This window comes from Misgurnus anguillicaudatus, chromosome 1 (assembly GCF_027580225.2).
Source record: "Misgurnus anguillicaudatus chromosome 1, ASM2758022v2, whole genome shotgun sequence".
Lineage (NCBI taxonomy): Eukaryota > Metazoa > Chordata > Actinopteri > Cypriniformes > Cobitidae > Misgurnus > Misgurnus anguillicaudatus.
In genome coordinates, this window is record NC_073337.2 from 29,644,012 (window position 1) to 29,670,544 (window position 26,533).

The window sequence follows — 26,533 nt, forward strand, 5'->3', positions numbered from 1 at the left end:
ACAGGAATATTTAACTCGCTGTTCTTCAAATTGTTTCAGGTATTTTCATGAAACACAGAATCGCAACCTTGCGGTTCAGAATCGATTTCAGACAGGCATTTTTAATGGTACACGCGATTAATCGTTACAGCCCTACGCAAGACCATCGGCTCGAATACTAAAAGTCCGTTCACACCATGGACCACCAGTGGAAGTCGCTTTTAAAGTATGGCAGCATTTTGCAAAATCAGAAAAAGACAAAGCTAAGTGTAATTATTGTAACAAACTATTATGTTGCAGGATTAGGGTGTCACCAGCAATACGGCAAAGCATCTGTGGTTGGTTCATCATATCGAATTAAAAGAATGCAGCCTGTTTGATGCGTTGTGCACCCTGAGTGCCGACTCTGCGGATTGCTCTTTATTTGTCACCGCCAACAGTAACGGCGAAAGAAAGGAAAACACAGTAAAAAACTGAGTAGTGTGACAGATCCATTACATCATTTATAGTGAAAGGCCTGCATGCATTTTCTGTTGTTGAGTCACCATCATTTAGGTAGGTGTTACGTTACGAGGGGGATTTATTTAAAGGACACATTTTACAAGACTTGCAAATGTGCTGATCTCTGCACTAAATGTTAGTGCCGTGGTTGGATAGTGCAGATTAAGGGGAGGTATTATTATAATAAGATCCCCTTTTGACATCACAAGGGGAGCCAAATTTCAATTAGCTATTTTTTCACAGAGAATGGTTTAATAAAACTAAATTACTGGGTTGATCTTTTTCACATTTTCTATAGCCTGGCTAACACCAGACCAGTCTCATAGAGAATGAGACATGGTCTGGGAACCATATGCTCATTTTCTCGTATTTGAGGCGTGGTTTACAAATGCCCAGAGCCGTTTATTGGGCGCTATGAATGTCTATCAAATGCGTCTGTAGTCAATCGTTTCAATTATACCAGATGACGCATGTAGAGCGACATAAATTCAAACGTAAACGACTTTTATCGGTTCGTGTGCACACAACTGAAAGCTATGCAACTAAAAAGCAACACAATTTAGTGGCACGGTGACAACCACAGTACAGACATAATGACAATATGATATTAATAAATACCACGTACCATTTATAAGTTAATTGTACTTCGTCGACGACGATGCTTAGCAGGTTGATCCTATAAAACTCAGTGGCGATCATGTTTAACGCCAAAAGTTGCTCTTTTTTTAAATAAACTTGCGATCAAAACTACTTCGAACACTATCTAAGGCTGCATTGAAAAGTAATTTCGCGTCTGTCGCCGTGTTGGATAAACAAAACTGCTTCGGTGTGTCCCATAGACGTCGTCATCGTCTTGCTGCCCCCTCCCCGTTCTGTGATTGGTACCCTATTTCAGGGGCAAAAAAAGGGCCAATAGAAAGGGCAAAAGCGTGAATAAATTTGCACGCAAAGCAGCATGGGGAAACCCAGGCTAGTTGATAAAAGCACTGGGGACCCAATTATAGCACCTAAACTTGAAAAAAGTCAAATTTTCATAATGTGTCCCATTTAAAAATTATTTTGAGCTAGCCTAGCCATGTTTTACAGCTCCTAAAAAGCCTCTTTGTTTTGTTCAGTTGTAAGTAATGGCACAAAATATGTATTTTTGATCTATAAAGGCTTGAATTTTATTGCGTTTTGCAAGAATCATAAGGAATCGGATCCGAAATTGCGAATCAATAAATTTGAATCGGTGCCCAAACCTAATGGTGCCCCAGATCTCTAGTGTGCCATAGGTTTAAACCCATGACCCTTTACAGTGGTACCAGTAAATGATAGAAATCTCATGTTTGGGTCAACTTTTCCTTTAATGCCACGTCTAATAAACTAAAAACCACACTTACAATAATTACAGTCTAGTAATTGTCTGATTTTTCCAAGTATAATGAGAACCACATTTTCTGACGCGAGTTCCACACAAGAGTCGATCTGCTGTGACACATAACTGTGTGATGAATCATTCACAGACATACTGATGCTGTCTCTCTCTCTCTCTCTCTCTCTTGTCAGACAAAGAGAGCAAGACATCTCATTCCTCCAAGCATAAACTTCTGCTTCACATCAGACCAATACGAAAGATCCAGAGGGAAAACACTAACAATTATTTTCAAGCATCGATCGTCACACTCCTGCTGAATAAAACAAATACCACTATAATCTGTTTACTATTATGTACTCTGTTTTGGGTCTTATTCCCATAAGATTCAAATGTGTTCTAATGATGCCCATCCCACCAATAAAAGCCAACACATTAAAGACCCATTACAGTTTCCTATAAACCATTACAATTCCCATAATAAGCATTAACTCTATTACATCTTTTCTGATGTTATTGTTTATCTCACCTGCAGCATCCAGGACCTCCTCAATGACGGGCGGCAAACGCAATCCGCAGTCCATGGTTGCCGTGGCGACGGGCGTCAGGAAACGATCGAGGGGCGGGGCGGGGGTCTGGATGAAGCAGTCGCAGTGATAATAAACGCACAAAGCCCTTGGAGAAATGTCAATCTCCACACACACTGTACCGCAACGGTCGATACATCCTGAAACACACAAACAAACACACAAACCAGCGCGCGGATTAATTCAACATCCTGCATAAAAACGAATTGCTGCTCTTCCTGTGTTATTCTCTCTCTTTCTCATTGTCTCCACCTCACAAAAGCACCAAAACAATGCAGGGCAACGCGATAAATGTGTACAATTACTTGTAAACACTCGTTGAAAGCAATTTTCTTACCTTTAATGGGATCCGGATCAGGACAGTGACGGCTTACGTTCCCTTCACGCGTTATCTGTCGTTTACTGCGCGAGTGCGCGCTCCCGTTCCTTTTCTCTCTCGCTCGCTCGCTCACTCACTCCCTCGCGCTCTCTTGCTCCCCCTTCATCGTTTAACCTCAATTTGCGTTTTCTTCTCATCTGTTAACTATTGTTGTAATCAGTTTCTCACAGACACAAATCAGGAAACTTTTAGTTACGTAATTTAACTATGTATTAACTATGGTATTGGTTGTTAAAGCATTGTATTCACAAAATTGCAACTCTCTCACTATAGTAACCAAACATAGGCCAAAAGCAAATTTTGGATGTATTATTTAAAGCTGCAGTGTCACAATGTGATCTTTTGCTGGGTTAATTCTTGCAAAATTTTATGTGGGATAGTTTGGGATAATTCATCAAAAAATGAAAATTCCTTCATCATTCATTTACCTTTAATTTGTTGCAAACCTGTAGAAATATTTTTTGTTCTGCTGAACACAAAGGAAGAGACAAAGCAAGCAGATCTGGGGCACCATTCACTTCCATAGCATTATTTTTTCCTGCTTTGAAAGTGAATGGTGCCCCAGATCTTTAGTGTACCATGGGTTAAACCCGTGACCCTTTGCGCTGCTAAGTGGTCAGTAAATGACAGAAATCTCATGTTTGGGTCAACTATTCCTGTAATGCCACTATATACCACGTCTAATAAACTAAAAAACACACTTATGTTAATTTCTGGTTTTTAGGTTAATTTATGACCATTATAAAGTAGATTACGTTAAAGGGCACCTACTTTGGCCTTTAAAGTTTCAAATTAAAGTAGCGCACAGATAATTTATTATAGCATGTCTAAAATTACTTTATTTGTGTGGACCCATGCTGTTTTAATGTCTGTATCTTTATGCAAATAGATTATGCAAATGAGCTACAGCTCCTCACTTCCTTCCTTACAAACAAACAAACAATGAGCGCATTCAGTTTAAATAGATCTGATTAATACAGTCTGAGACAGTATCTATAACTCGCTGAGGGTGGAAACTATGGTAATGCAGGACTGAAAGTGGGCGGGGCTTTATCAATGTGACCTCACATTGATAAAGAATCAAAACAGCATGTCTAACGAGACTAGAAAACAAGAAGCGGGTGGATTTTTTTCATCATATGGTGGTTGTGTTCACACGCTGCCAGCACATGTTATGTCCAAACACCTTATAAAAGTGGATTTGGTGCCCTTTAAAACATTATATAACACATTATTTTATATTGTGTTTGAAGTGGAAAGTTATTGTTCAAATGTTACTAATATTTCATCTTTTAAACTTAAAACTACAAAATACGTGAACCTTAGAGAGTCTTAGGGGCAGTAAATATTATGGATTAATGGAAAACAATAGAGACCATTACTGCAATGGATTAAACGGCTATAATGGGAATTGTGTTGGTTTCAATGGAACTATAATGGATTATGTTGGTGTCTATGGCAATGTATTAATATGATGTTATCTGCCAGATGGGAATAGTGCCTGTAACAAACTAAATAAAGGCATTTTGTAATGGCACAGCTTATAATGGTATTTGTAAAAGTGCCAATCAGAATTTGTATTGTTTTTAGCAGGAATATTATATAAAGAAATGACACATCACAGTAGCACAGTCTTTGGGAAAGATGGATATTTACATTACGAGTGTGACTTACATTGAAACAACATGACCGTCTCACATGGACGCTTTCAGCCTGTTTAGGATCAGATGTGGCAAACATCCAATGAAGACGTGACTGCACAGCAATGCAAACTCCCGAAGACGACATCTTTTCCAGAACTTTGTCGTTTTGTACTAAGCTTTATCCTAAAATATAATTAGGCTTTCTTCTAATCTTAGACAGCTTATCTTGATCTCATCCTATACAAATGGCAGCTTTCCCCAATCTCTCTTTATAATACTGACCATCAAATCTTTTGCATGGACTGCATGATAATTGCCAAACCATTTGTTAGGAAGTGATGGTGAAACCTGGCATGAGCTGCCACTCCATGTCACATCAATTTGATGGCGTTGCTTGGCAACCAAGCGGACAGCTGGATGGAGACTGAATGGCTGCTGAAGCTTAAACGAGACATTAGATCAGTAAAGGGCATCATCAGATACAGGTCCAGTACAAAGTGTAAACTTGGATTTAAATACAGATCTGTTCAAGGGAATGTCATAGCAAACATGTAGAGGAGTAAATGTCTTCAGGACACTTAAAATATATAACACAAGTTTTTTATTTTATACTTTTTGGTTCTTTGAAAGCTTGAATGGTTTTCTGGTTACTATGAGAGTGACGGTCCCCATTCATTCCCATATTAGAAAACCCAAAATAACACTTTGAGGATGAGAAAGATGTTGGGGTGAACAATCCCTTTAACTCTTGTCAACCAGTCTTTTGTCACTTCAAAACAAACGCTCCAAATAAGACCAACAGGAATCAATGTTGAACCTCAATGCCAGGAAACATCAAGCACTTATTTGTATTTTTTAAAACTGTAAGGCCTTACGATCTGCTACAGTGAATAATCGATGCCCCTGTAAGATAAATGACATCAATTTCCTTCCCGCTTCAGCGGTTCAATGGTTCATAGAGCAAACCCAGTGCACACTTTTCATCCAGGTGCTCCATGGAAGGAAATGAAACTGCCAGATCCCAAATGGATTGCATAGCTCTGAGCTCTTCCAGTCTCAGGGATACAACGACCTTGAGTCACAGCGCTCGAGTTACTGGGGTCAGAATCACAGCTTCACAACAACAGAGAAAAATAAAGAGCATCCCGGAAGGTCCATAACATCAGGAAACACGACACAGGGATAAGGATATGGAATAATGGGATAAACCACTGAGAGTTGATGCTATTATGAATATCGCTGGTAAAGAGGAAAAACTGCAAACATGACGCCTGTGCCTTTTAGAGTCACAGGATGGACTGGATTAATAAAATGCATGCAATTCAAATCAACTTTTGGCTATATTAATAACCAAGAGGTCTTCATCATGCACCACGCTTTGCACTGTAAAACCTAAAAGTTAACTCAACTCAAACCATTTAAGTAAACCGGTTGCATTAGTCTTAAAACGCATACATTTGAGTACTGTGAACTTAAACGAATTGAGTCATATGCAGTTATGCACTTATATTTAAGTTCACACTAAGTACACTGCACACATAAGTGCACATGACTCAAGTTCAGAGTACTTAAATTTATGTGTTTTAAAACTTAAATGGCCTTAAATGGTTTGAGTTAACTGTTAGGTTTTACAGTGATATAGGGTAAAGTTTGTGACATTCAGATGATTGGCAAAAATAGTCCCAATCAACTTAAAATCATCCTATATATGAGGAGTTCAGTTGCAAAAGCCTCTAAATGCCAACTCGGTCAAAAAAAAAAAAAATTAACCAAATGCTTTTGCCATGTATTATATGTTTATCAAATACTTCTGCTTCAAATAATGCTTAAAGGAATAGTCTACTCATTTTCAATATTAAACTATGTTATTACCTTAACTAAGAACGGTTGATACATCCCTCTGTCATCTGTGTGCGTGCACGTAAGCGCTGGAGCGCGCTGCGACGCTTCGATAGCATTTAGCTTAGCCCCATTCATTCAATGGTACCCTTTAGAGATAAAGTTAGAAGTGACCAAACACATCAACGTTTTTCCTATTTAAGACGAGTACACCCTCCCTCTCCCATTATGAGAGGGAGAAGGGGAGCGGACTTTTCAGGCGAGTCGAAGTGCTATTACACCATAAAATATAGTTCCTCTTTTAAATCCACTTAGAAAAGCGATACGTTTTATTTTGTACCACCAAACTTGCTCGTATAACTACTCGTCTTAAATAGGAAAAACGTTGATGTGTTTGGTCACTTCTAACTTTATCTCTAAATGGTACCATTGAATGAATGGGGCTAAGCTAAATGCTATCGAAGTGTCGCAGCGCGCTCCAGCGCTTACGTGCACGCACACAGATGATAGAGGGATGTATCAACAGTTCTTAGTTAAGGTAATAACATGGTTTAATGTTGAAAATGAGTAGACTATTCCTTTAATCTTGGCATGGAGTCTTGGAGTCTAAGGCTTATTTACGAGAAAACATGTCAGATGCAGGTTTTGCATCGTAGCTTATTGCAGGGTTCCCACACCTTAGTTAACTTCAAATTCAAGGACCTTTCAAGCACTTTCCAGATCCAATTCCCTCAAATTCAAGGACAAAATATGGGGAAACATTTCAAGTGAGAGCAAGGTTACAAATCGTGATACCTTTTAAGATACATTGTTACAGTTCCCTTTCGAGGGAACTCGCGCTGCATCACTGTGGTGACACTTTGGGGACGCCTCCAGGGGTAAGTGCGTCTGAATGTGTATATCAAATTCAACCAATGGTGAGGCTTTACGACAAGACAGTGTGCTGCGGGAGTCAGGAATATATCGCTATCTAAAATATTGCCAAAGACGGCATTACAGGGACGCAGGAAGTATGGCAAGGGAGACGCAGCGTCTCGTTCCCTCATCAGTGAACAACAGTTACTTACGTAACCGAGACGTTTTCATGTGTCAAACACAACTATGCAAAAAAGCACTTTGGTATGAATCCACATTCACATACAGAAGATATAAGCATTTTTAAGTGAACAGTTTAGCACGTGTGATTAAAAAGTCTAGAATTTCTATAATATTATCCTACACTACACAGGGAATAATATGGATTTTTTCCCAAAAAAAATTCTTGCATAAAATAGATTCAAGCACTTTCAATGACCTGTATCTATGCATGTATATTTTCAAAAACTTCCCAGGGCCTTGAATTTTCCCCCCAGATTCACAGACCCGACATTTCAAGGACCCGTGGGAACTCTGTTATTGGTCCCCTGTGATTATACTAATTGATTAAACCAGTTTAAACCAGTACACCATGGTTCTTGGATCTCCCCGCCGCCTAAGACCAAACCACTCCAAGATCTCCGATGAACTTGGACAAAAAGTGCATGGACTTCCCTTGTCTATCTCCAAGCCACTTATAGACCAAGATAACCATCAAACCATTCTGGTTTAACCTGTTTATCTTCAGAAGTACACTGAAATCAACAAAGAGACTACAAAATGAGAAATTAATCATTTTTAATACAAAATTAATTTCTAATAATATACAATACTGTTTCATTCACACTATACACCTGTATACAATTCAATTAGTATGCAAAGATGATAATCCCTTCATAGGGCGCAGGTTAAACGTTGTATGGTGGATTAAAGTCACAGGTCTACTGATTAGATGGTGGTGGTGGGGGAGGAGGTGGCGGCTGAAACATAAAGCCCTGATTGGCTCCTGGGGGCCACGGGGGCATGCCCATGTGAAAGGGTGGTGGTGGTCTGGGATACGGTGGGTACATTGGGCCCTGGAAGGGAAACCGGTGTGGATCGGGATGCGGGAACATGTAGTCGGGGGGTGGAAAGTGAGGATGGGCGTGATAGTTGCTATGGAAACCGCCACCACGATTGTGCTGCTGCCCGCGTTGAACGTTGCGGTTTTGTCGTGGTTTCCGTCGAGATGGTTTTTGAGGGGGCGGAGCTTTGTGGCTGTCTGATTCGTCATCTGGTAAGAGAATGAGAGGAAGAGCATCAAGAATGAGTTTATGTATAAAACAGTAAGCAACTTTATTTTGGTTTTTACATGCATGGTCACATTTTCTTAAAATATGAAAGTATCAAAAACTAAATGTGAATAATTCTTTTATTTTTTAACTTCCAGCATCCCCGATCCCACATTTCTCTACTATTTTCTGTCCCATCTCTCATCGTACCCATAAATAAAATGGGCCAATAAGTAAAATGCCATTTAAAGCGTTCTTACTCGAAACTCGACCCACCTGTGTCTGAATCATTCTGTTGGCGTCTCTTTTGCTCCTTTATCTTATGTTTGGCCAGTCTTTCCTGTTCATCATCACTAAATTCTAGTGCCTGCAAATACAAAGAGTGAAAATTAATCAGCAAAGAGGATCAACTACTGTGGACAGAACAGACATGAGATAATACAGACAAGCGTTTCACTATCTGCAACATTTAAGCTGATGGTGACCTGATTTTCCAAACAATTGTTATAAAACTGGCCACATTCACCTCGGGAGGTGGTTCCTGGTCATTTTTCCAGGATGCATCCGAGCCTTTGGTCCTAGTTTGAGATGAAAAATATGTAAATGAAACAGCAAAACAGTGTTGAGGATATCCAGGAATAGTAAAAAAAAAAAATGAAGTCAACCCAACACTATTGACACATCAAAGAGTTTGATTCTTCATTCGAAGTACTTACGTTTTCAATCGCTCTGTAAAGATGTAGTCTGTGAAATCTTTAATTTTGGGGGCAAAGTAAACCGGGTCTTGGATTTTGAGATCTTTCTTGTCGATATCTTCTTTTGAATTGAACCTCAAAACGTAATAGGGTTGACAAACAGGCCCAAAAACTTCAAAAACCTGATGAACAAAAAACAGCTTTAGTTAAAGGGCACATATTATGCAAAATCCACTTCTACAAGATGTTTGGACATAACCACCCTAAGAGGAAAAATATCCACCCACTCCTCATTTTTAAGTCCCATTAAACCAACGCCATCTCATAAGACATTCCGTTTTAATTTTCTTATCAATGTGAGGTCACACTGATAAAGCCCCGCCCATTTACAGTCCTGCATTACAATAGTTTCCACCCTCAGTGAGTTGTTCTGTATCCACTAGATACTATTGTCTCAGACTGTATTAATCAGATCTATTTTAACTGAAAGCACTCACTGGCTGTTGGTAAGGGAGGGCGGAGCTATAGCTAATTTGCATTTAAAGGTACAGACATTAAAACAGCACGTTTTTGCTCCCACCCAAATAAGGTCATTTTGGACATGCTTTAATAAATGATCTGTTGGATATTTTGAGCTGAAACTTCACATACACATTCTGGGCACACCTGAGACAAGCCACAATATGCGCCCTATAAAACAATATTATTATATAAAAAAAGATTATTTCATTTCTTTAGGCTCCATGTCCACTAAAACGTCTTCTAAAACGCCAACTGTTGATTCTTTGGAAGCTATGATCCTTCAGTTTTGTTGCTTAGCTGTTGTACAACGTGAAGGTTGGTTGGTGTGGTATTTGCTTTAAAGAGTAACTAAACCCTAAACCAACTTTTTTTAGGTAATGATCTGTAAGAATGATGCTTTATTAGTGCTGTTCATTGATTTTAGAAAGTTTTTTGACATTTGGATATAAAGTGTTTCAATACTGCAATATATGGTGTAAAAAAGTCTGAGTGCTGCCCTCTTCAGGTTAAACGTTGGCTACTGCAGTTGAATTTTCCTATTGGATGTTGAGTACAAAAAATGACTCGTGACGTAAGCAGATTCAAGCTCGCCACGCCCTTGTTACGATCTCACCACACACTTGGTACGAGCTTAGTTCATCCCCTCTATCTCAGTTGGGATCTGCCCACTTTTCTTGCATTTTTCAAATGTTGCCAGTGGGCGGAGTCAGGCTCTGACCAGGGGTTTAGTTACGCTTTAAAAAGCAGTCGGCGACCTTGCCAGCTGTCTACGTTTTTTAATGTGGCACTTCCATTAGAAACGACTGAAGAAAAAAGTGCTGGCCTCAGGGAAAAAAACGCTTTGGTGGACACAGGACCTTAAGGAAGAGTGAAATATTTCTGTCTTGCAGGACAAGAGAAAAACTTTATGGATGATGTTTACAAAGTTTTGGGAAATATTTTCCATGGCTTCACATCTGCCACAGATATGTAGTTTGTTACTGACCTTGCCAATTGAGTTTTTATTGTTGCTGAATAAAACACTGTCTTCATTAAGTGCCCGTGTGTTCTTGTACGACTCCACAATCACTAAAATATAAGAATTCAGTGTTAGTGTTTGGGGAGAATCACCATTAAGTCCATACGTCCAAAATGAATTGTTAAAAATGCAGATTATGTAAAATTTACAGTGTATGCAACTAAAAGTTAAAATATAAAGAATATAAATAGAAAAGAAAAAATACCAAGTTGCTCAACAATGCTTGATATCGTCCCGATGGCTTCCAACTCTGCATCGTCTGGTAAGCTGATAGTCAGATTTTCCACTTCAGGAAGATCCTAAACAAACACACATGACAACATCAGTCATTGAGACACTACCATAATCCACCCAATCCTTTACACTTTATAAGAGAAAAAATCTGTGTGGGGATTTATACAAGCAAGCATAAATCAAAACAATCTTTTTCTAATATCTAATCTTTATAATTATATATTACAGGGCTTCATTCTGATTGGTTGACAAACATAATTTTTCAGTAAACACACACCTATGAAGTAGTTTCAGGTGTGTCGACCATATTACAATTCATCACTATGCCAAGTTTAACTGAAGTACGAGATGTATTAAATTTCAACAAATAAAGCATCAATAAATACACTGAAAAGAATAAATAAAATAATAAAAAGAAAATGAATACAGGAAATAAACTCTGCCTTGCGCCGTGTCGGCATTACCACCTTGGGCTTGCATCGCTTTCAAATAATTTAACAAATAGGTGCGTCTAATATGTGAGTTTTGCAATATGTAGGCTCTTGGGGTGTGCAATATGTAGGTTGTTGAGGTGTGCGATATGTCATTTGTGCAATTTGTAGGCCATAGGGAATGTGCAATATATTATGTATTCTATAGGTACTATGGAGTGTGCAATATGCCAATTGTGTATTTTATGTGTATCTTATAAGCCTTATGGAGCGTGCAATATATTAGTTGTGGTTTTTTATGGGTACTAAGGAGTGTGCACTGACTGCAGGGTGCCAATTGTCTGTTTTATAGGCCGTATTGCACAGACCTGTGCAATATATTAGTTGTGTATTTTTTGTGCGCAATATGTTATAAATTGCAAACTGTCTTTTGTGTTGTCTCTGTAATGCTGCGGAATGGACCAAATGGAGTCAAAAACAAAATTTCCCTTTGGGGACAATAAAGTATATCTTAACATTATTATTCCATACTTATTAAAATATTTATCTATACAAAATGACCTCTCCCTAAAGTCACCTCGATAAGTAGCTCATCTTGTGTTTTCAGTGGTGTGGGTGTCTTCCCGTTCCCCATGTTAACACCTTCATCATCATCTTCAGCGAGATTGCTCGTTAAGGCTAAAGGCTCAGAGGAGGAAGAGGACGATGATGTGGAGGATGAAGATGTGGAGGACGAAGAGTCTGAGTCACTTTGTCACATAAAAACAACACTTATTGAATGACAACAAAACCTGCTTTTTGAATCGACACATGACCAGAGACCTAAATCAATAGTAAGTCAAAATGACCCCATATGACAAAACAATACATTTTTAAAAAAGTTATTTAGAACAAAAAGGTATTAATGAATGAATCAGACCTGTCTGAACCGTTGTCATCTGAGCTGTTTCCTCTGTACTGCATGCTCAATAAAGCCAAAGATCCAGATCCAGAGACTGGACTAACCACAGTTTTACACTGCACCACTGCAGATCCAGATGTGTGCTGATCTTCTGTTGATCCAGACTCGTGTACACTGGCGACACAATCTCCTGTCTGTTCAGACTCAATTTTGATGCCCTGATCTTCGTTTGCTATGGACTGAACTGTCTGTTCTGACTTTGTATTGGTGCACTGACCTTCATTTGATTCAGATTGACGGCTGGTGCAAGATTCTCCTGTCAGTACAGATTGGCTACTGGAGCTCTGGAGATTATCTGTTAGTTCAACCTGTAAATGTGGATTATCATCCAGTTCCATTTTCTCAGATTGGGTCTCGTCCTTAATCTGGAAAATAAACGGACTGCATTAAAACAAAAACATACATATATAACTGAACTTAATCACCAGACAGTGCACAGGTAGCAGAAGTGGGGTTGTATGGAGAAAAAAGACTTTGTCATGGTGCCATAAATATAATATAAACAAGGAAAACGACTTCAATCTAAAAGTGTATGTTAACCATTATTTAATGTTCGTCTTTTGTTAAATATGCTTATTGTGTGCATAACAGACAGACAGATCTGATATTTCTTATTTTCGTAACAGTCAGGGCTTATTATGACGTAATCCGATCCCTTTATAACACGCGTGACTCAATCATTAAAAAGTATCAAAAAGAGACAAGAGAAGTTTATCATACTTTACCTTGCCATCAGGGATGCTTTCTGTGTTTGTGTTCTCCATGTTGAGATTACCATGTGAGAACAGCGTGAGGAAAGCGCTCCAAACAAGGCTTTACGTCATCAGGCGTCACACCAACCGGATGCGCTCCGGGTTAAATTTATTTTTTCAAAATAAGAGGCCCAGTGCGGATCAATCTTGAAAGTGTATCTAATATGGAGTAGTGATGGGCGATTTCGAAGCACTGCTTAATGAAGCCTCAAAAGATTTACGAATCGGTGCTTCGGAGCGTGTTTCAAACTGGCCAAGTCACGTTTTTTGTGTGATTTAAAAAAAACATATAAACATCTTACAGGAAAACCGCCATCAAAGACAGGAACTTCAAAATTTCGAAGAACACACACAAAAAAATTATAATACATGAACACAGTTTATTACGATAGATGTACCTTTTACATTTGTTTACAACTTCAAGAGACTTCATTAAAAGAGTAATTTCTCCACTAAAGGAGGTGATTTTAACAATCTACATTTAAGAATGAAAAATTAGCCATACAAGATTAAGAATTTGACCAAATCTGGTGGTTAACCACTAGGGGGAGTTAATCAGGTGAACTCGGGTCAGTTTTATTATGCAAGTTCACTCATCCTTCTGACTGATAACACTTCAATTGTGCCTACTTTTTGTTTATAGATTAGATTTAATGACAAACATGCGCATAATTAAAAGTGTAGCTAGCAAATAATAATTTGCTTGCTCCAAATAAAACTAAAAACACGGAATAAACTTTTACTTAATGGCTTAATTAAACTTTTTTACTTAATTTTTAATTTTACTTAAGTTAAATCATTTATTTTTCTTAAAAGCATATGTTTAGAAAAACCTTTATTATTTCGCAAAGAGTGTCAAATGTTTGGACAGAGTTCTCGTTGCTTTTACAATGTTTTCACCAGCAGGTGGCACCATATTTAGATGTTTCGACTGTGAATCGTTTTTCGAATTAATTGGTTCAATTGATTCGAAGCTTCAAAAGCTTCGTTTCTCCCATCACAAGTGTGAATCACTTTAAAAAGGTTTATTTCTGTACGTGGACTTCTGTGTTGATAGCCAAGTTGCAGAAAGTTCACTGTAATCGCAATCACAGTAAATGCCCACAAGTGACCGATACGTTAGAGGTCAGTAACATATAGCGTGGGCCTCGTTGGCGCAGTTAGGCAGCGCGTCAGTCTCATAATCTGAAGGTCGTGAGTTCGAGCCTCACACGGGGCAGCGTGGCTTTTTGTTAAGTAGTTTATATGTAAGCTTTATAAAAACATTTCTTTGAGTATCTGACAGGAACTAATGGAAGCTCTGCATATCAGGGAATTTAAATGTTTTAGGGATGTGCACATCGATGCGGCAGTATTGACAAATCGATGCCTAGAAGATAATAATTTAGTATTGTATGGATGTTATCTAAAAAGTATAAATATCTTTATTAGATTAATTATTTCATCATAATTAAGTGTTCCGTGATACACATGGATCGATCTGCGACTGCACAGCACGAGTGACTCCTTTTATCTTTCATTGCTAAAAAAAATTATTTTGTGTATTTGATGTAATACAATGTGTTTGCGTGGTTTATGGTTAAAAAACATTATTTTCCACATAATGTACATTTTTGTAGCTCAAGATTTCACTCTCTTTCTGAAAAGCACGGATTTAAAAAAGCTTTGTGTCCCTGATTGGCCAGCTAATCTGTATGTTGTGATTGACCTAAAAAAAGTGATGCTCCTTTCCATGTTTAAAAAGATTCGGTCACAATGCTAACAGGAGTTAACTGTGAGTCTGAAACTGGAGGAATTATGATAATGTTGGTCTTCTTTACATCACCAATCCCAGGATGATAGCGTCATTCTTTACTTTGGAGTTTGTAGCCTACCTTTTTCATATCGTTAACCAGAGGTGGGTAGTAACGAATTACATTTACTTTGTTACATTTACTTGAGTTCATTTTTTTGGGAACTTAGAGTAAATTTAAGGATGGGTACTTTTACTTTTACTCAAGTTCATTTCTAGTGAAAAAACTGTACTTTTAATTCGCTTCATTCGGCGGTGTTACTACGCTACTGTCAAATGGTAATAATTAATGAATATATATATATATATATACTTTTTGGTTCTCATTACCGAACATGAGTTTGTAAATGCATATATTTAATGTAATATCATGTTGCGGTAATGATAATTTAAAAAAAATTATATTTTTTTTAAATTATCATTACCGCAACATGATATTACATTAAATATATGCATTTAAAAACTCATGTTTCAGTAATGAGAACTAAAAAGTTGTCTAGGTACTATGACAAACAAAATTTCAACTTTTATCTGGAGAGAAAAAATAAGAACTGTTTACCTGGTAGCCATCTTGAGTGTCACAGTCAATTATGTCCCTTCCAACTATTTTTTAAAAAACTGTTAGTTCCTTGAGGGCTTAAACAATGATTGAAAATTGTTGCGGATGATGAGAAAATTGGTCTTGGACACATTTATATTCCTTATTATATCTCTACATTTACCAATGATCACCAAATACCACATGTTTCTTTACTGTAAATGTTTATAGTATAACATGCACTGAAGCTTTTTATTTTTTAGATTTTTTAATTTTAAATATTTCCATGTCAAAGAACCCAAATCCAGTCATGGACACATTGCGGTAATGAAAATTTCCCCCTTAAATGTGGAAAAAAAAAAAAATTGGCTTGTATGATGTCATTTGAAATCATGTGGAAAATAGTACATGAAGAGTTGTTTGTAACTGTATGCTTCTTATTTTTATACTTATTTACTTTTTTATCTAAATGTTTCATGACAATGTCACGGTGATCCGTGTCATGTTTTGTTTGTCTCTCCGATTACGTCACCTGGACATTCACGGACTGATTCATCACACCTGTTCCCTGTTAAGTGTTGTGTATTTATACTGCTGTCTGTTTCTCACCTGTCGCCGGATCATTGTCATTGTCATTACTACCCTGTCTGTTCCCCGTGTCACATTTTGGATGTTCCTGTGTTGCTGTTTTACTCCTCGTGTTTTGTTTCTGTTCATTTTATATTAAATGTTATTTATTTCATGGTGAACCCTGCACTTGCGTCCTGATTCTTGTTCCCAGTCGTGACAGAATGATCCGGCCAGACTGGACGCAGCGGGTTCATGGAGGGCGGCTCCCCCAGGAGTTTCGTCGAGGGGGAGTAGTGACATCGGGGTTCATTCCCCATCAGCCCCTATGTCTCTTGGGGACCACCGTGAGCAATCGCTCGCTCCTGCGAGCATGCGGGAGGAGGATCGGCCCAGGCGGTCCCCCAACGGTTGAGTCGTCGTCGACGGTCCCTCGGAGAACCACCATCCTGCTCGCAGGGGGGTCCGGAACGGACCACGCCCGATCATTTCCCCGGGGTGGCTACCGTGAGAGGGTCTCCGTTTCCGCGAGGGGATGGGAGATGACTTCCGGGGGCAGCTGATCGTCTGCGATTCCCAGGAGGGGGGTAATTCGTCTGCCTCGGTTCTCGGAGCGATCGCTCCGGTTCTCCTGGCGCAGTCCGGCCTACCGTTCCTGTTGGTCTCATCCCGGCGGCTGCCGGCTTCGCCAGGGTCCCCAAGCCCTCCACCCCTCCCTTGGACTCTTGCTACCAGACTTTTGTGTTTGTTTTGTTTAGGTGAGTGTCTGGTAGCCACTCTTAGAGGGAGGGGTCATGTCACGGTGATCCGTGTCATGTTTTGTTTGTCTCTCCTATTACGTCACCTGGACATTCACGGACTGATTCATCACACCTGTTCCCTGTTAAGTGTTGTGTATTTATACTGCTGTCTGTTTCTCACCTGTCGCCGGATCATTGTCATTGTCATTACTACCCTGTCTGTTCCCCGTGTCACATTTTGGATGTTCCTGTGTTGCTGTTTTACTCCTCGTGTTTTGTTTCTGTTCATTTTATATTAAATGTTATTTATTTCATGGTGAACCCTGCACTTGCGTCCTGATTCTTGTTCCCAGTCGTGACAGACACCTCATAAGACTAATTTCGCGAGAATCACCTAAGCAGAAAAATGAGACTTTCAAGGAGAGGTTTGTGAAAACCTTCCAAGTAGTCTGAAATTCGGAAGTAACGAAAACTACTTGAGTAGTTTTTTCATCTAATACTTTTTTACTCTTACTCAAGTAAATAATTAGATCGTTACTTTTACTTGAGTAATTTTTTGTATAAGTACTTGTACTTTTACTTGAGTACAGATTTTGGGTACCCTACCCACCTCTGTTGTTAACATGTACTAATACACACTTACACACAAAAGGAAATTTAAAAACGTGAATCGGACAGTAGGTGCTCTTTAACTTGAAAAGGCACAAAAACGCAGATAAAAATACGGGGCGAAGCCAAACCCTGCCACTTGGCTGGAGATCATCCCTTGACGCTGGGCCTGCAACTTCCACATAAAAAATCTACAACATTACTGCCATTAACACAATTTGCACAGTTTATGAGTATGTGTGTAACATATACTCTTATTTATTAGTATAAGAGTATGAATATAAGTATAAGTGTATACTCAGTAGAAAGTGCATGAAGACACTGTTGGGAATTTCCAGTAAATTTTTTAAAAGAGATCATCTGTGCCCCCACCCCCTACTCAGCTTTGTTTGTTACATAAGCTTTGCAAGACGCCACTCATTCTGCGTGCCAGGGTATGCCACACAAAAGGAAGACATTAAAACATTTGTTGTATCTGGTTGCACAGTCTAAACACTTCAGGCTTTTTCTACCTGCTATCACATGTTGCAGTCCATCACTGTGAAAGTGAAACCAAAAGTGAAACTTTAACATGTGTTTGTTCATTCAGGAGAAGACCACAGTGATACTGAGAGACATCCTTTAACTTAAGATATACAGGTACAATATCAAGAATCAAGCAAAATGGTAAGTGGCATTTATTCAGGTCATTTCTACAGTTCTTAGGAATGTATGTTGTAGATTTTTTAAGTTTTAGTCAACATGTTATGTTTGGATGTGATGTAAATTTAATAAACTCAATATTAAGCCCTTGGACCTATAGCCCCATAAGCCATACAAACATGTGTATTAGTATGAAATGTATGTCTTTGTAAATTTAAGGCAGTTTTATATCAACTAAATCCAGTAAAGTTACAGATCAGATGAGTTGTATGTGCTTGTGTAATTTGTTGAATGTGTGTATGTGAGTGAGTGTGGATGTCTGTAATATGCAGATTTTAAAGATTTTTAAATGTGTGTATCTGTTCTGTATCTCCATCTCTAGTTAATCATGGATAAGCCAGTTTGCCTCATTGACACAGAGTCAGATGGGAAGCTGTCTGTACAGCAGTCAGCGCTGCAGATCCTGCAGAAGATTGAGCAGCCCGTGGTGGTGGTGGCTGTTGTCGGTCTCTATCGCACTGGAAAATCTTACCTGATGAATCGACTTGCTGGGAAACAAACAGGTTAGACCCTCACGAGTATCCAAAACCTCAACTCTCTGATGCTATTCAGGTATAATGTCTCAAAATACATGACCAAATAAACATTTTTGTTTTGCTTGCATACTTTATGAATATGTCCTGTATACATTTTGTTGAAGCAAAAAGGGTTTTAGTTGTATAAAGCTTATTAGAAATATCAAAATTTTACAGATGGCCTCGAACACAAAACCAGTAGTAAGAGATATTTTTTTATTTATACACTGAAAAATGTGAAAAATTGGATCAACTTAAAAACTTAAATCAATTCGTTACACATAAAAATTTAACTTCAATTTTACTTTAGGAGAAAAAATTAAGTTAAAAAAATATTTTGAGTTATTTTTTTGTTGTTGTCGATCCAACTTTTCACTTTATACTGTGTACGTGAATAAATAAGGTTTTCATTGAAGTATGGTTGGTAAGAATTGGAAGATTTATTTTATACTATATACACTCTAACTCTTTGAAAATCTGGAATCTGAGTGTGTAAAAAAATCTAAACATTGAGAAAATCGCCTTTAAAGTCGTTTAAATTAGTCAAATATGTCTCAAATGTTTCATATACAGTATTTATTTCATTTAGAAAATTATTTCACAAAATCCAAGCCGAAGAACAGTCATTTAACCTGGAAAGGCAAGTGATTCAACTAAACAATAGCAGACAGAACAGCAGGCTGAATAGATGTCTGTATGTTAAAGTAATATTATCAGTTATTTAAACGATAAACCATAACATACAGAACTTACCTGGAAGGTTGAATAGTCTAAATTAACCGAACAAGCCAACTAGTGTGAAGTTCACAGACTCGTCATTCTGCATCACTGAATCCATCGAATTACATAAATACTGGAGCAGCATATGGCGGACTCTCACAACTGTAGACTGTAATGTTGTCTCAAATGTCAAAATTAATTCATACTGACTTACAAGGCGCACCTGACTATAAGACGCAGCACCAGCCAAGTTATGAAAAAAACGCGGCATATAGTCAGAAAAATACGGTAATTTCACCCACACTGTAAAAATATAAATATATTTGTTACTTTAACTTAAAAATTAAGTTAAACAATTTCAAATCGTCTACTGTCTACTTATCACGGAAAAAAACTTAAAATAGAAGATTGAAATGACTCGCAAAACCAAACAGTGCAGTGGATACAAAGTATGTTTAGCAATATACGCTTACTACTTATGGTTTTGTTTATTTATTTTGGATGATATAGACATCACTATAACTTTTGTAACTTTTCACGCATCTCTGCACCTGAAAAGTTACATTCAGTTACATTCATTCTAGACATTGTGTTTTTTTTTTTGGTGTGGCATGATTAGGGTTTGCGTTGGGCAGCACAATTGAGTCCAAGACAAAGGGCATCTGGATGTGGTGTGTGCCCCACCCCACTAAAAAAGAAACCACTCTGGTGTTGCTGGACACTGAGGGACTCGGAGACGTCGACAAGGTAACTGTCTGTCTCTGTCTGTCCGAATCTCAAGAGATCATGATTTAATGACATGTCAGGATTTATGTTGTAGTCTCAGGTCAAATCAATTTCTCATATCTGTTTCAGGGAGACTCAAAGCATGATACCAAGATTTTCTCTTTGGCCGTTCTTTTGAGTAGCACTATAGTCCTGAACAGCCGAGGAACTATTGACAACAGGGCCATACAGAAACTGCAGTATCCTTCTGATTATTTACATTTTATTGTCAATTTGCCTGTCTGAAGCTGGAACTCACATGTTGTTTTGCATGACTGTTATTAATCAAACTAGTTATGCAAATGAAATAATATTTCTGTCTCTTCCCCATACTATTTTGACAAATTCACGCAATAAGTGTAGTCACAAGTTACCTGTGTTTGTTTCATTTTAATTGAATACTTAAATAAGTGATCTGAATTGACAAAACCAGCAGAATTAAATACAAATACATTTTTGTGTATATTTTACATTGAAGTCTGTAAAAGACAGTAAGCTACAGGTGAAGTGAAAAAGCATTACATGAGCAGTAGCCTTAACCCTGTGGTGGCGAATTAAAAACAAACATTCAAATAGTTTTCCTATTTAACTTATTATTGCAGATCAAATTACACATCCCTAAATGTAATTATGGCCCATAGATTAGGCAAATGAATTTTGCATGACTCATAACTGTTCTCAGCAGAGGTTTTGTATTTATCACATATTGAATCTTCAATAGTTTCTTAACTCTTAACAGATATGTCACTGAACTAACCGAATACATCAAGATCAAATCACCAGATGAAGTTGTAGATGATTCAGAGTTTGTGAAGTTCTTCCCCAGTTTTATTTGGGCTGTGAGGGACTTTACTCTACAGCTGAACATCAACGGCAAAGACACAACAGAGGATGAATATCTGGAGTTTGCTCTGAAACTAAAGTTGGGTAATATCTAAATCCGGAAAGTTGATTTAATAACTTTTTTGTCAAAATGTGTTTATGAACATGTGCATAGTTTTTCATCTATTAGCCACATATTTAAGCTTTGTGAAGATCATTTTAGGTTAACAAGTTTATTTCATGCGAACCTTTCATTTTGTACCGTAAAGCTTTGTTTTTTTTTCTCTTGAAGGTACATCGCCTAAAGTGAATACTTACAACCTTCCAAGAGAGTGCATTCGGAAATATTTCCCATCAAGAAAATGTTTCACCTTCCCATTCCCGACCAAGCCGGAGAACATCTTATATCTAGAGACGCTGGACCAAGCTGAGATATCAAAACATTTCTTGGAGGTCGCCGACCGTTTCTGCCAGTTCATATTTAATCAGAGCCAAATAAAACATCTGAAAGATGGACACAAGGTCACTGGTAGAGGTACATCAGTCTATCAGTCTATTCATATTTTGATAGTCAGTTTTGTTTATATTGAGCAATGTTTCCTGTCTTTGCATCTTGTATTTACCACCATCATCATGACATAATGCTCTACTTTACTTGTTCCCAAAAGTTTTGGGTCATCTTGCGAAAACATACGTGGAGACCATCTCTAGTGGGGCTGTGCCATGTCTGGAGAACGCTGTGATCGCTATGGCCACAATTGAGAACGAGGGTGCGGTGAAGGAGGGACTTGAGGTCTACAAGAGTGGAATGGAGAAGCTGAAGAACTCTTATCCTCTGGAACTGAATAAAATCAATGCTGAACATCAGCGTTTACATCTCATGGCTACACAAACCTTCATGAAACGCTGCTTCAGGGACAATGATGGGATGTACTTGACATCTTTAGAGGTAGGTGGGAGTTATCATTAGTCCAGTTTACAGATGCATTGTTTTTTTAAACAGATTTTTACAAATGTAAGGATACCACCAACTGGCCCAATTGTGAAGTCCAAGTAGGGTAAGGAAGGTTGCTTTTCTGGCGCTTACTGCGCTTAAATATTTATATAATATTTATAATTATATAAACGTTTGATTATCTTATCAACAATGCACAGAGAAATCCCTTATGTTGCAGTAAATTATGTAACAAAATTCCAGCAATGTTGGTACGCAAAAGCACATTTAAGAGCAGTGTCTGATGGGCACAAATCGAATGGATGGCCAGTTCATCGTTTTTTATTTTACTTTCATTTATATTTTTTTGAAAAACAGTGTCTCAGGGGATAGAGAAATTCACAGAGAATGTTAAGGTTACCAATTTAGACCCTGGTGTAGATAGTATAGGGGTGGTTTCCAGGACAGGGTTTATCCTTATTTCTAGACTAAAATGCATGTTTGAGCTGCCTTAATTTAAAAACACCTTGCATTGACATATCTTAACATATATCAGTGCTGTTGTTTTGTCTCCAGATTGTAATGTCTGTAAGGTGTTTTGGATAAAAGCCTCAGCTAAATGGTTATACAACAATTAGCATTTTATATCTGTTTCAGGAAGCCATCAATCATGAGTTTGATAGATATCTCTTGGACAATGAGAAGGCTTCTGAGGGAAAATGTGAATGTATTATATCAGGTCTCTCTAAACCAATGAACGAAGGAATCACTGGAGGATACTATGCAAGACCAGGAGGTCATAATCACTTCTGTCGGGACCTGGAGAACATTGTGATTCAGTACAACACACTGACCACTAAAGAAATCAAGGTCATACATGTTACTTTATAGTATTAACTTTAACTTTTGAATTATAACAATACTAATTGTGTTAATAATTTACAATGTTATGCATTGTAAAAATGGCATAGTTATGGTGTCATCACTAAAAGGTATTGCGGAGGATTTTCTTTTTCCGGGTGGATCATCAAGACTATTGGTCATCCTAGTTGTCAATCAGGAGTGTTGCGCAATTTTATTTTTTAAAAAAAGAGGAGAAGGCAGTTATTTTCTAAAATTCGAGAAAATCCTCCCCTACACCTTTAAAGGTGGAGTGCACAATGTTTGAAAGCCAATGTTGATATTTGAAATCACCTAAACATACACACCCCTACCCCAATAGAATCTGGACCTTCTTTTGTAGACCCGCCCCACACATACACAACCCCAGCAAGGATGTCGGTTAGTAGACACCCCCCTACTGCTGATTGGCTACAAGTGTGTTTTGGTAGTCGGCCCGACTCCCTTTTCCAAAGCATTTTTCAAACATTGTGCACTCCGCCTTTAATAGCTAGTAATTGATATTATTTAAAGGAATAGCTATCTCTTACCATTTGTACGTTAGGTGAACTTCAACCATGACGATACCCATTATGTTGCCTTGAAAATATTGGAGCCTAGCATGTACCTCTACTTATTCAGCAACCACGATTCCGGGCTTCCGAAAAGAAGCTGGCAACGACCGCTAATTATATCCATCTCGTCATGCACGCCGAGTTGCATCGCCTTGATACCAGTTTCAGTTGCGACCAACTTTTGCCGAATTCCGTAGGAAGGACGGCAAAAACATCAACAAATGCCTTGCTCGCGTTTCTCTGTTCCTCTTTTTAAATCAATGCTCTGTCGATATCTTTTAGAACAGACTCAATGTCAGAATCCACACAGCTGAACTCTACAGCGGCAGCCATTTCATTGTAAACAGATTCAACACACGCGCTCTTTGGTGACGTGGTTCATTACGTTACTGTTGATCATCTGTCCATCATCGTATAAAGCCCGCCCTGACAATTTGATTGGTTCGACCAGCTTTGGGTCTAGCATAGTAGCTCCTCAACGCAGAAACCCCAGACCGATCTTCCCGTTCTCAAAATCTTGTGGGCGGGGCTAAGATCGGCTGGCATCCAGGCTAACTACCCCAGATCTGCTTTGTTACAAATCTTTCTTTGTATTTAGCAGAAAGGATACACTTTTGATACAATATAAGTGTAAATAAGTCATGACAGAATTTTTCTTTTTGAGTGAACCATCCATGTAACATCATATGTAAACTTTTTCTTTGTGTGTCTATATAGAGTGCTGAGGTGTTGGAGAAGTTTTTACAGGAAAAGGCGGCCATTACAACATCTATCATGCAGGCTGATAATAAACTAACTGAAAATGAAAGAAGGACTTGGGGTAACGCCTTTGTATTTTTAACAAAGTAGACTCAGTATAGCTTGAATAGGACCAGCCCAGTTATACAAGTTTTTTCTTTTAATAAAATAATTTTTACTTTTATTCACCTGTCTCCACTACTTCTTTTTGGCTGACCAGAGGAGAGAAAGAGGACAGTACTTCTGGAACAAGAAAATAAGACCCAGAAAGAGAAGCAGCGTCAATTGGAGAAGAAGATAGAGAATGAACGTTACAGTAACAATGAGAGAATGAGACAGGTCACGCAGAGGATGAAAAATGAGATGTTTCTCCAAAAACAGCAGATGGAGCGTGCGATGGAGAGCAAGCTAAGGGAAAAGACTGCCCTGGAGAAGAGCTTTCAGGAGAAAGCAGATAGGATGGCCCGGGAGATTGACGAGTTGAAGAGAAAGAATGCTGAGGCAGAGGCGAGAACCTCGAGAAGTTATGCGCAGATGATAGAAGATCAGCGGCGAAGAAATGCAGAAAAAATTGAGGCGTTGAGGCAGCAGCATAGACAGCAGATGGAAGCAATTAAAAGCAGACCCCAAAGTTCATCTTCATCCTGTTCTATACAATAAAATGTGTTTAAATTAGAGTTGTTCCGATTCCGATACCAGTATCGGAAATGCGGCCGATACCACAAAAAATTCTGGCACCGGAATCGGCGAGTACCCATGTACCGATCCGATACCATTTTCCTAATAAACCTAGTTATGCCCGTTATAGCTAACGCTGCAAAGCGAAACTCATTTCTTCTTCGCTGCTCTGAATGCGAACACCAGAAATTTACCTCATGCGTGACGTAACCACTGTTTACTTAGAGCGGCGAAGGAGTGAAAGCATGCAGCCGTATGTCCGCTGTTTGTAAGTATTTCAGACTAATAAAACATCGACATGTCTCAACGGAATCCGCGCCCGCAGATTTCCACAGAAAACTCCGCAGATTTAATGCCCGTGATTAACAAGCACACATACCCCGCGCTTGAGATTTGAGATGTCATTGACAACAAGCACACATACCCTTATGCGTTTGTGAGCAGCATTGACAAGTACATGAACCCTGCGCGTGCTGTTTGCTGTGATTGTTTTTAATGATAAGAGTATGAACCGTTTGATATATGAGATGAAATAAAACTTACCACTGAGTTTAACCGCAAATCTTACTTGTCTCTGTCGTCTAATGTGACGCGAAAGTCAGCACACATCATCATTTCAAATCAGTTTACAAGACGAATGCTCTTGTTATGTTTAATATAAAGTTTACATTGCGTTGTAAAAATGAAGAAATTATCTTTATACGTGCTTAATTCATAATAAGAACGTAGTAACACAAGCTTTTATTTTGCTATAATATATATTAACAATAATATATGTCGTTTTAGGCTACAAACTATAATTCTATATTGACAAGCACATTGGTTCATGTTGGTCCAGTTTAATTCAGAGGACTCATTGGTTTGGTGTATTCATTTTAATTGTAAGCCTTTAAAAAGTAATTATTTTAGATGCAATTTTGTACTATTTAATAGCTTAAATTCTTTAATTTAAAACCATCCCGAAGAATTCCACAGATTTTTCCAATTATTCTAAAACTAAAACAGCCTTTTAGTTTACAGTGTTAGATTTGTGGCAGATTTTCTCATAAGAACTATTACTGTTAAATGTCTTTCAGATAATAAAAATACTGTAGTTCACTGTATGTATTTGTTAATGTTTTATACAGGAATAAGTCTGAAGCACACCATAAAACAGTTATATCCATTCATACAGGGCTAGTAGTATGTACAGCTGTATATTATACAGAGACACACCCAGGTATCGGATCGGTACTCGGTATCGGCCGATACCCTGAGCCCAGGTATTGGAATCGGTATCGGGAAGAGAAAAATGGTATCGGAACATCTCTAGTTTAAATGGGTTCATTTTATGCTTTTTGCATCTGTAGTTTCAATAAATACGTATGTAAGACTTCAGTGTGAAAGGATCTTTACTGCATTACAGTTTTCTTGTTTTGCTTAAATGTAATTCAAAGAAAGCCTAAATAAAAAGTTTCAAGTACACTCTGGGCTGTCTTTTATCGCTTAACTTGAAGAGTGGATTTTACCCTTCATCAAAGCCATGGTCAAGGATTGAGGGCTTAAAAAATTGGGCGACCACTGTTCTGAATAAAGGAAAATTTTAGTGATAGGGAAGAACCGGGGTGAAAGTCACACAGGATGAAAGTTACAAAGTAAGTACTAATTGTATCTGAGCCCGGATTACATTTGCATTCTAAACTACAGCATCTTTAGCACGCAACCCTTGACAGAGCTGACAAATATCATGTAATTTTGTCATCGTTTTGCGCGTGTAGGTCCGTACAACCACAATGTGCTTTAACACATCCTGAAGTTTGCTTTCTCTGAGATTTTTTCAAATAAAAGTAAATGGGTTTAACTGCAGTTCCTGTCGCGAAGAAAATAAAACTTTTTACTTTTGTCCCGCTGCTAATACTAATGCATTTGTTGATAATTTGATAATTTAATTTAATGTTC

At 38.2% G+C, this 26,533-nt stretch overlaps 4 protein-coding genes and 1 non-coding gene across 9 annotated transcripts in view; 3 read left to right on the forward strand and 2 right to left on the reverse strand.

Moving 5' to 3' along the window:
* The window catches only part of ccdc136b (coiled-coil domain containing 136b), a 44,542-nt gene extending 41,640 nt beyond the window's left edge, over positions 1-2,902 (reverse strand). For all 4 annotated transcript variants that reach the window (XR_008640003.2, XM_055190401.2, XM_055190400.2 and 1 more), the window contains exons 1-2: positions 2,759-2,902; positions 2,364-2,561 (exon numbers count right to left, since the gene is read on the reverse strand). Coding sequence is in view for 3 of the 4 variants with exons in the window: in XM_055190401.2 (XP_055046376.2) it covers positions 2,364-2,418 (55 nt within the window). In the remaining variant the exon portion in view is untranslated. The remainder of the gene's footprint in view (positions 1-2,363; positions 2,562-2,758) is intronic.
* Positions 2,903-7,918: 5,016 nt separating this feature from the next.
* On the reverse strand, positions 7,919-13,155 carry naf1 (nuclear assembly factor 1 homolog (S. cerevisiae)). The gene is made up of 9 exons (XM_055191254.2): positions 12,995-13,155; positions 12,228-12,634; positions 11,886-12,057; positions 10,849-10,942; positions 10,611-10,693; positions 9,125-9,285; positions 8,935-8,986; positions 8,685-8,775; positions 7,919-8,410 (listed from the first exon to the last, which is right to left on the reverse strand). Exons 1-9 carry the CDS (start codon positions 13,031-13,033, stop codon positions 8,079-8,081), a joined length of 1,431 nt encoding a protein of 476 aa, XP_055047229.2. The 5' UTR covers positions 13,034-13,155; the 3' UTR covers positions 7,919-8,078.
* Positions 13,156-14,166: 1,011 nt separating this feature from the next.
* trnam-cau (transfer RNA methionine (anticodon CAU)) lies at positions 14,167-14,240 on the forward strand. The gene has a single exon. It is a non-coding gene; the product is annotated as a tRNA-Met (tRNA).
* A 3,560-nt stretch (positions 14,241-17,800) lies between these two features.
* The window catches only part of LOC129431705 (guanylate-binding protein 4-like), a 42,169-nt gene continuing 33,436 nt past the window's right edge, over positions 17,801-26,533 (forward strand). For both annotated transcript variants that reach the window (XM_073869324.1, XM_073869330.1), the window contains exon 1: positions 17,801-17,933. In XM_073869324.1, coding sequence (XP_073725425.1) covers positions 17,931-17,933 — 3 coding nt within the window. In that variant the 5' untranslated portion in view covers positions 17,801-17,930. The remainder of the gene's footprint in view (positions 17,934-26,533) is intronic.
* Positions 17,828-25,621, forward strand: LOC129431702 (guanylate-binding protein 4-like). Its single transcript, XM_055189692.2, has 10 exons — positions 17,828-17,933; positions 18,292-18,472; positions 19,824-19,951; positions 20,060-20,169; positions 20,709-20,896; positions 21,084-21,326; positions 21,460-21,740; positions 22,383-22,595; positions 23,897-23,999; positions 24,138-25,621. The coding sequence occupies exons 1-10, from the start codon at positions 17,931-17,933 to the stop codon at positions 24,575-24,577; spliced, it is 1,890 nt and encodes a 629-aa protein (XP_055045667.2). The 5' UTR covers positions 17,828-17,930; the 3' UTR covers positions 24,578-25,621.

Excerpts from the sequence above, each read along its gene's own strand:
- naf1 (XM_055191254.2), bottom strand. The coding sequence starts at position 13,033 with ATGGAGAACACAAACACAGAAAGCATCCCTGATGGCAAG. Across the intron at positions 10,694-10,848 it reads AAGCATTGTTGAGCAACTTG|TGATTGTGGAGTCGTACAAG; the intron begins GTATTTTTTCTT and ends CTTATATTTTAG. Across the intron at positions 8,987-9,124 it reads TTTACAGAGCGATTGAAAAC|GACCAAAGGCTCGGATGCAT; the intron begins GTAAGTACTTCG and ends ATCTCAAACTAG.
- LOC129431702 (XM_055189692.2), top strand. Across the intron at positions 20,170-20,708 it reads AGGGCCATACAGAAACTGCA|ATATGTCACTGAACTAACCG; the intron begins GTATCCTTCTGA and ends AACTCTTAACAG. Across the intron at positions 24,000-24,137 it reads AAATGAAAGAAGGACTTGGG|AGGAGAGAAAGAGGACAGTA; the intron begins GTAACGCCTTTG and ends TTGGCTGACCAG.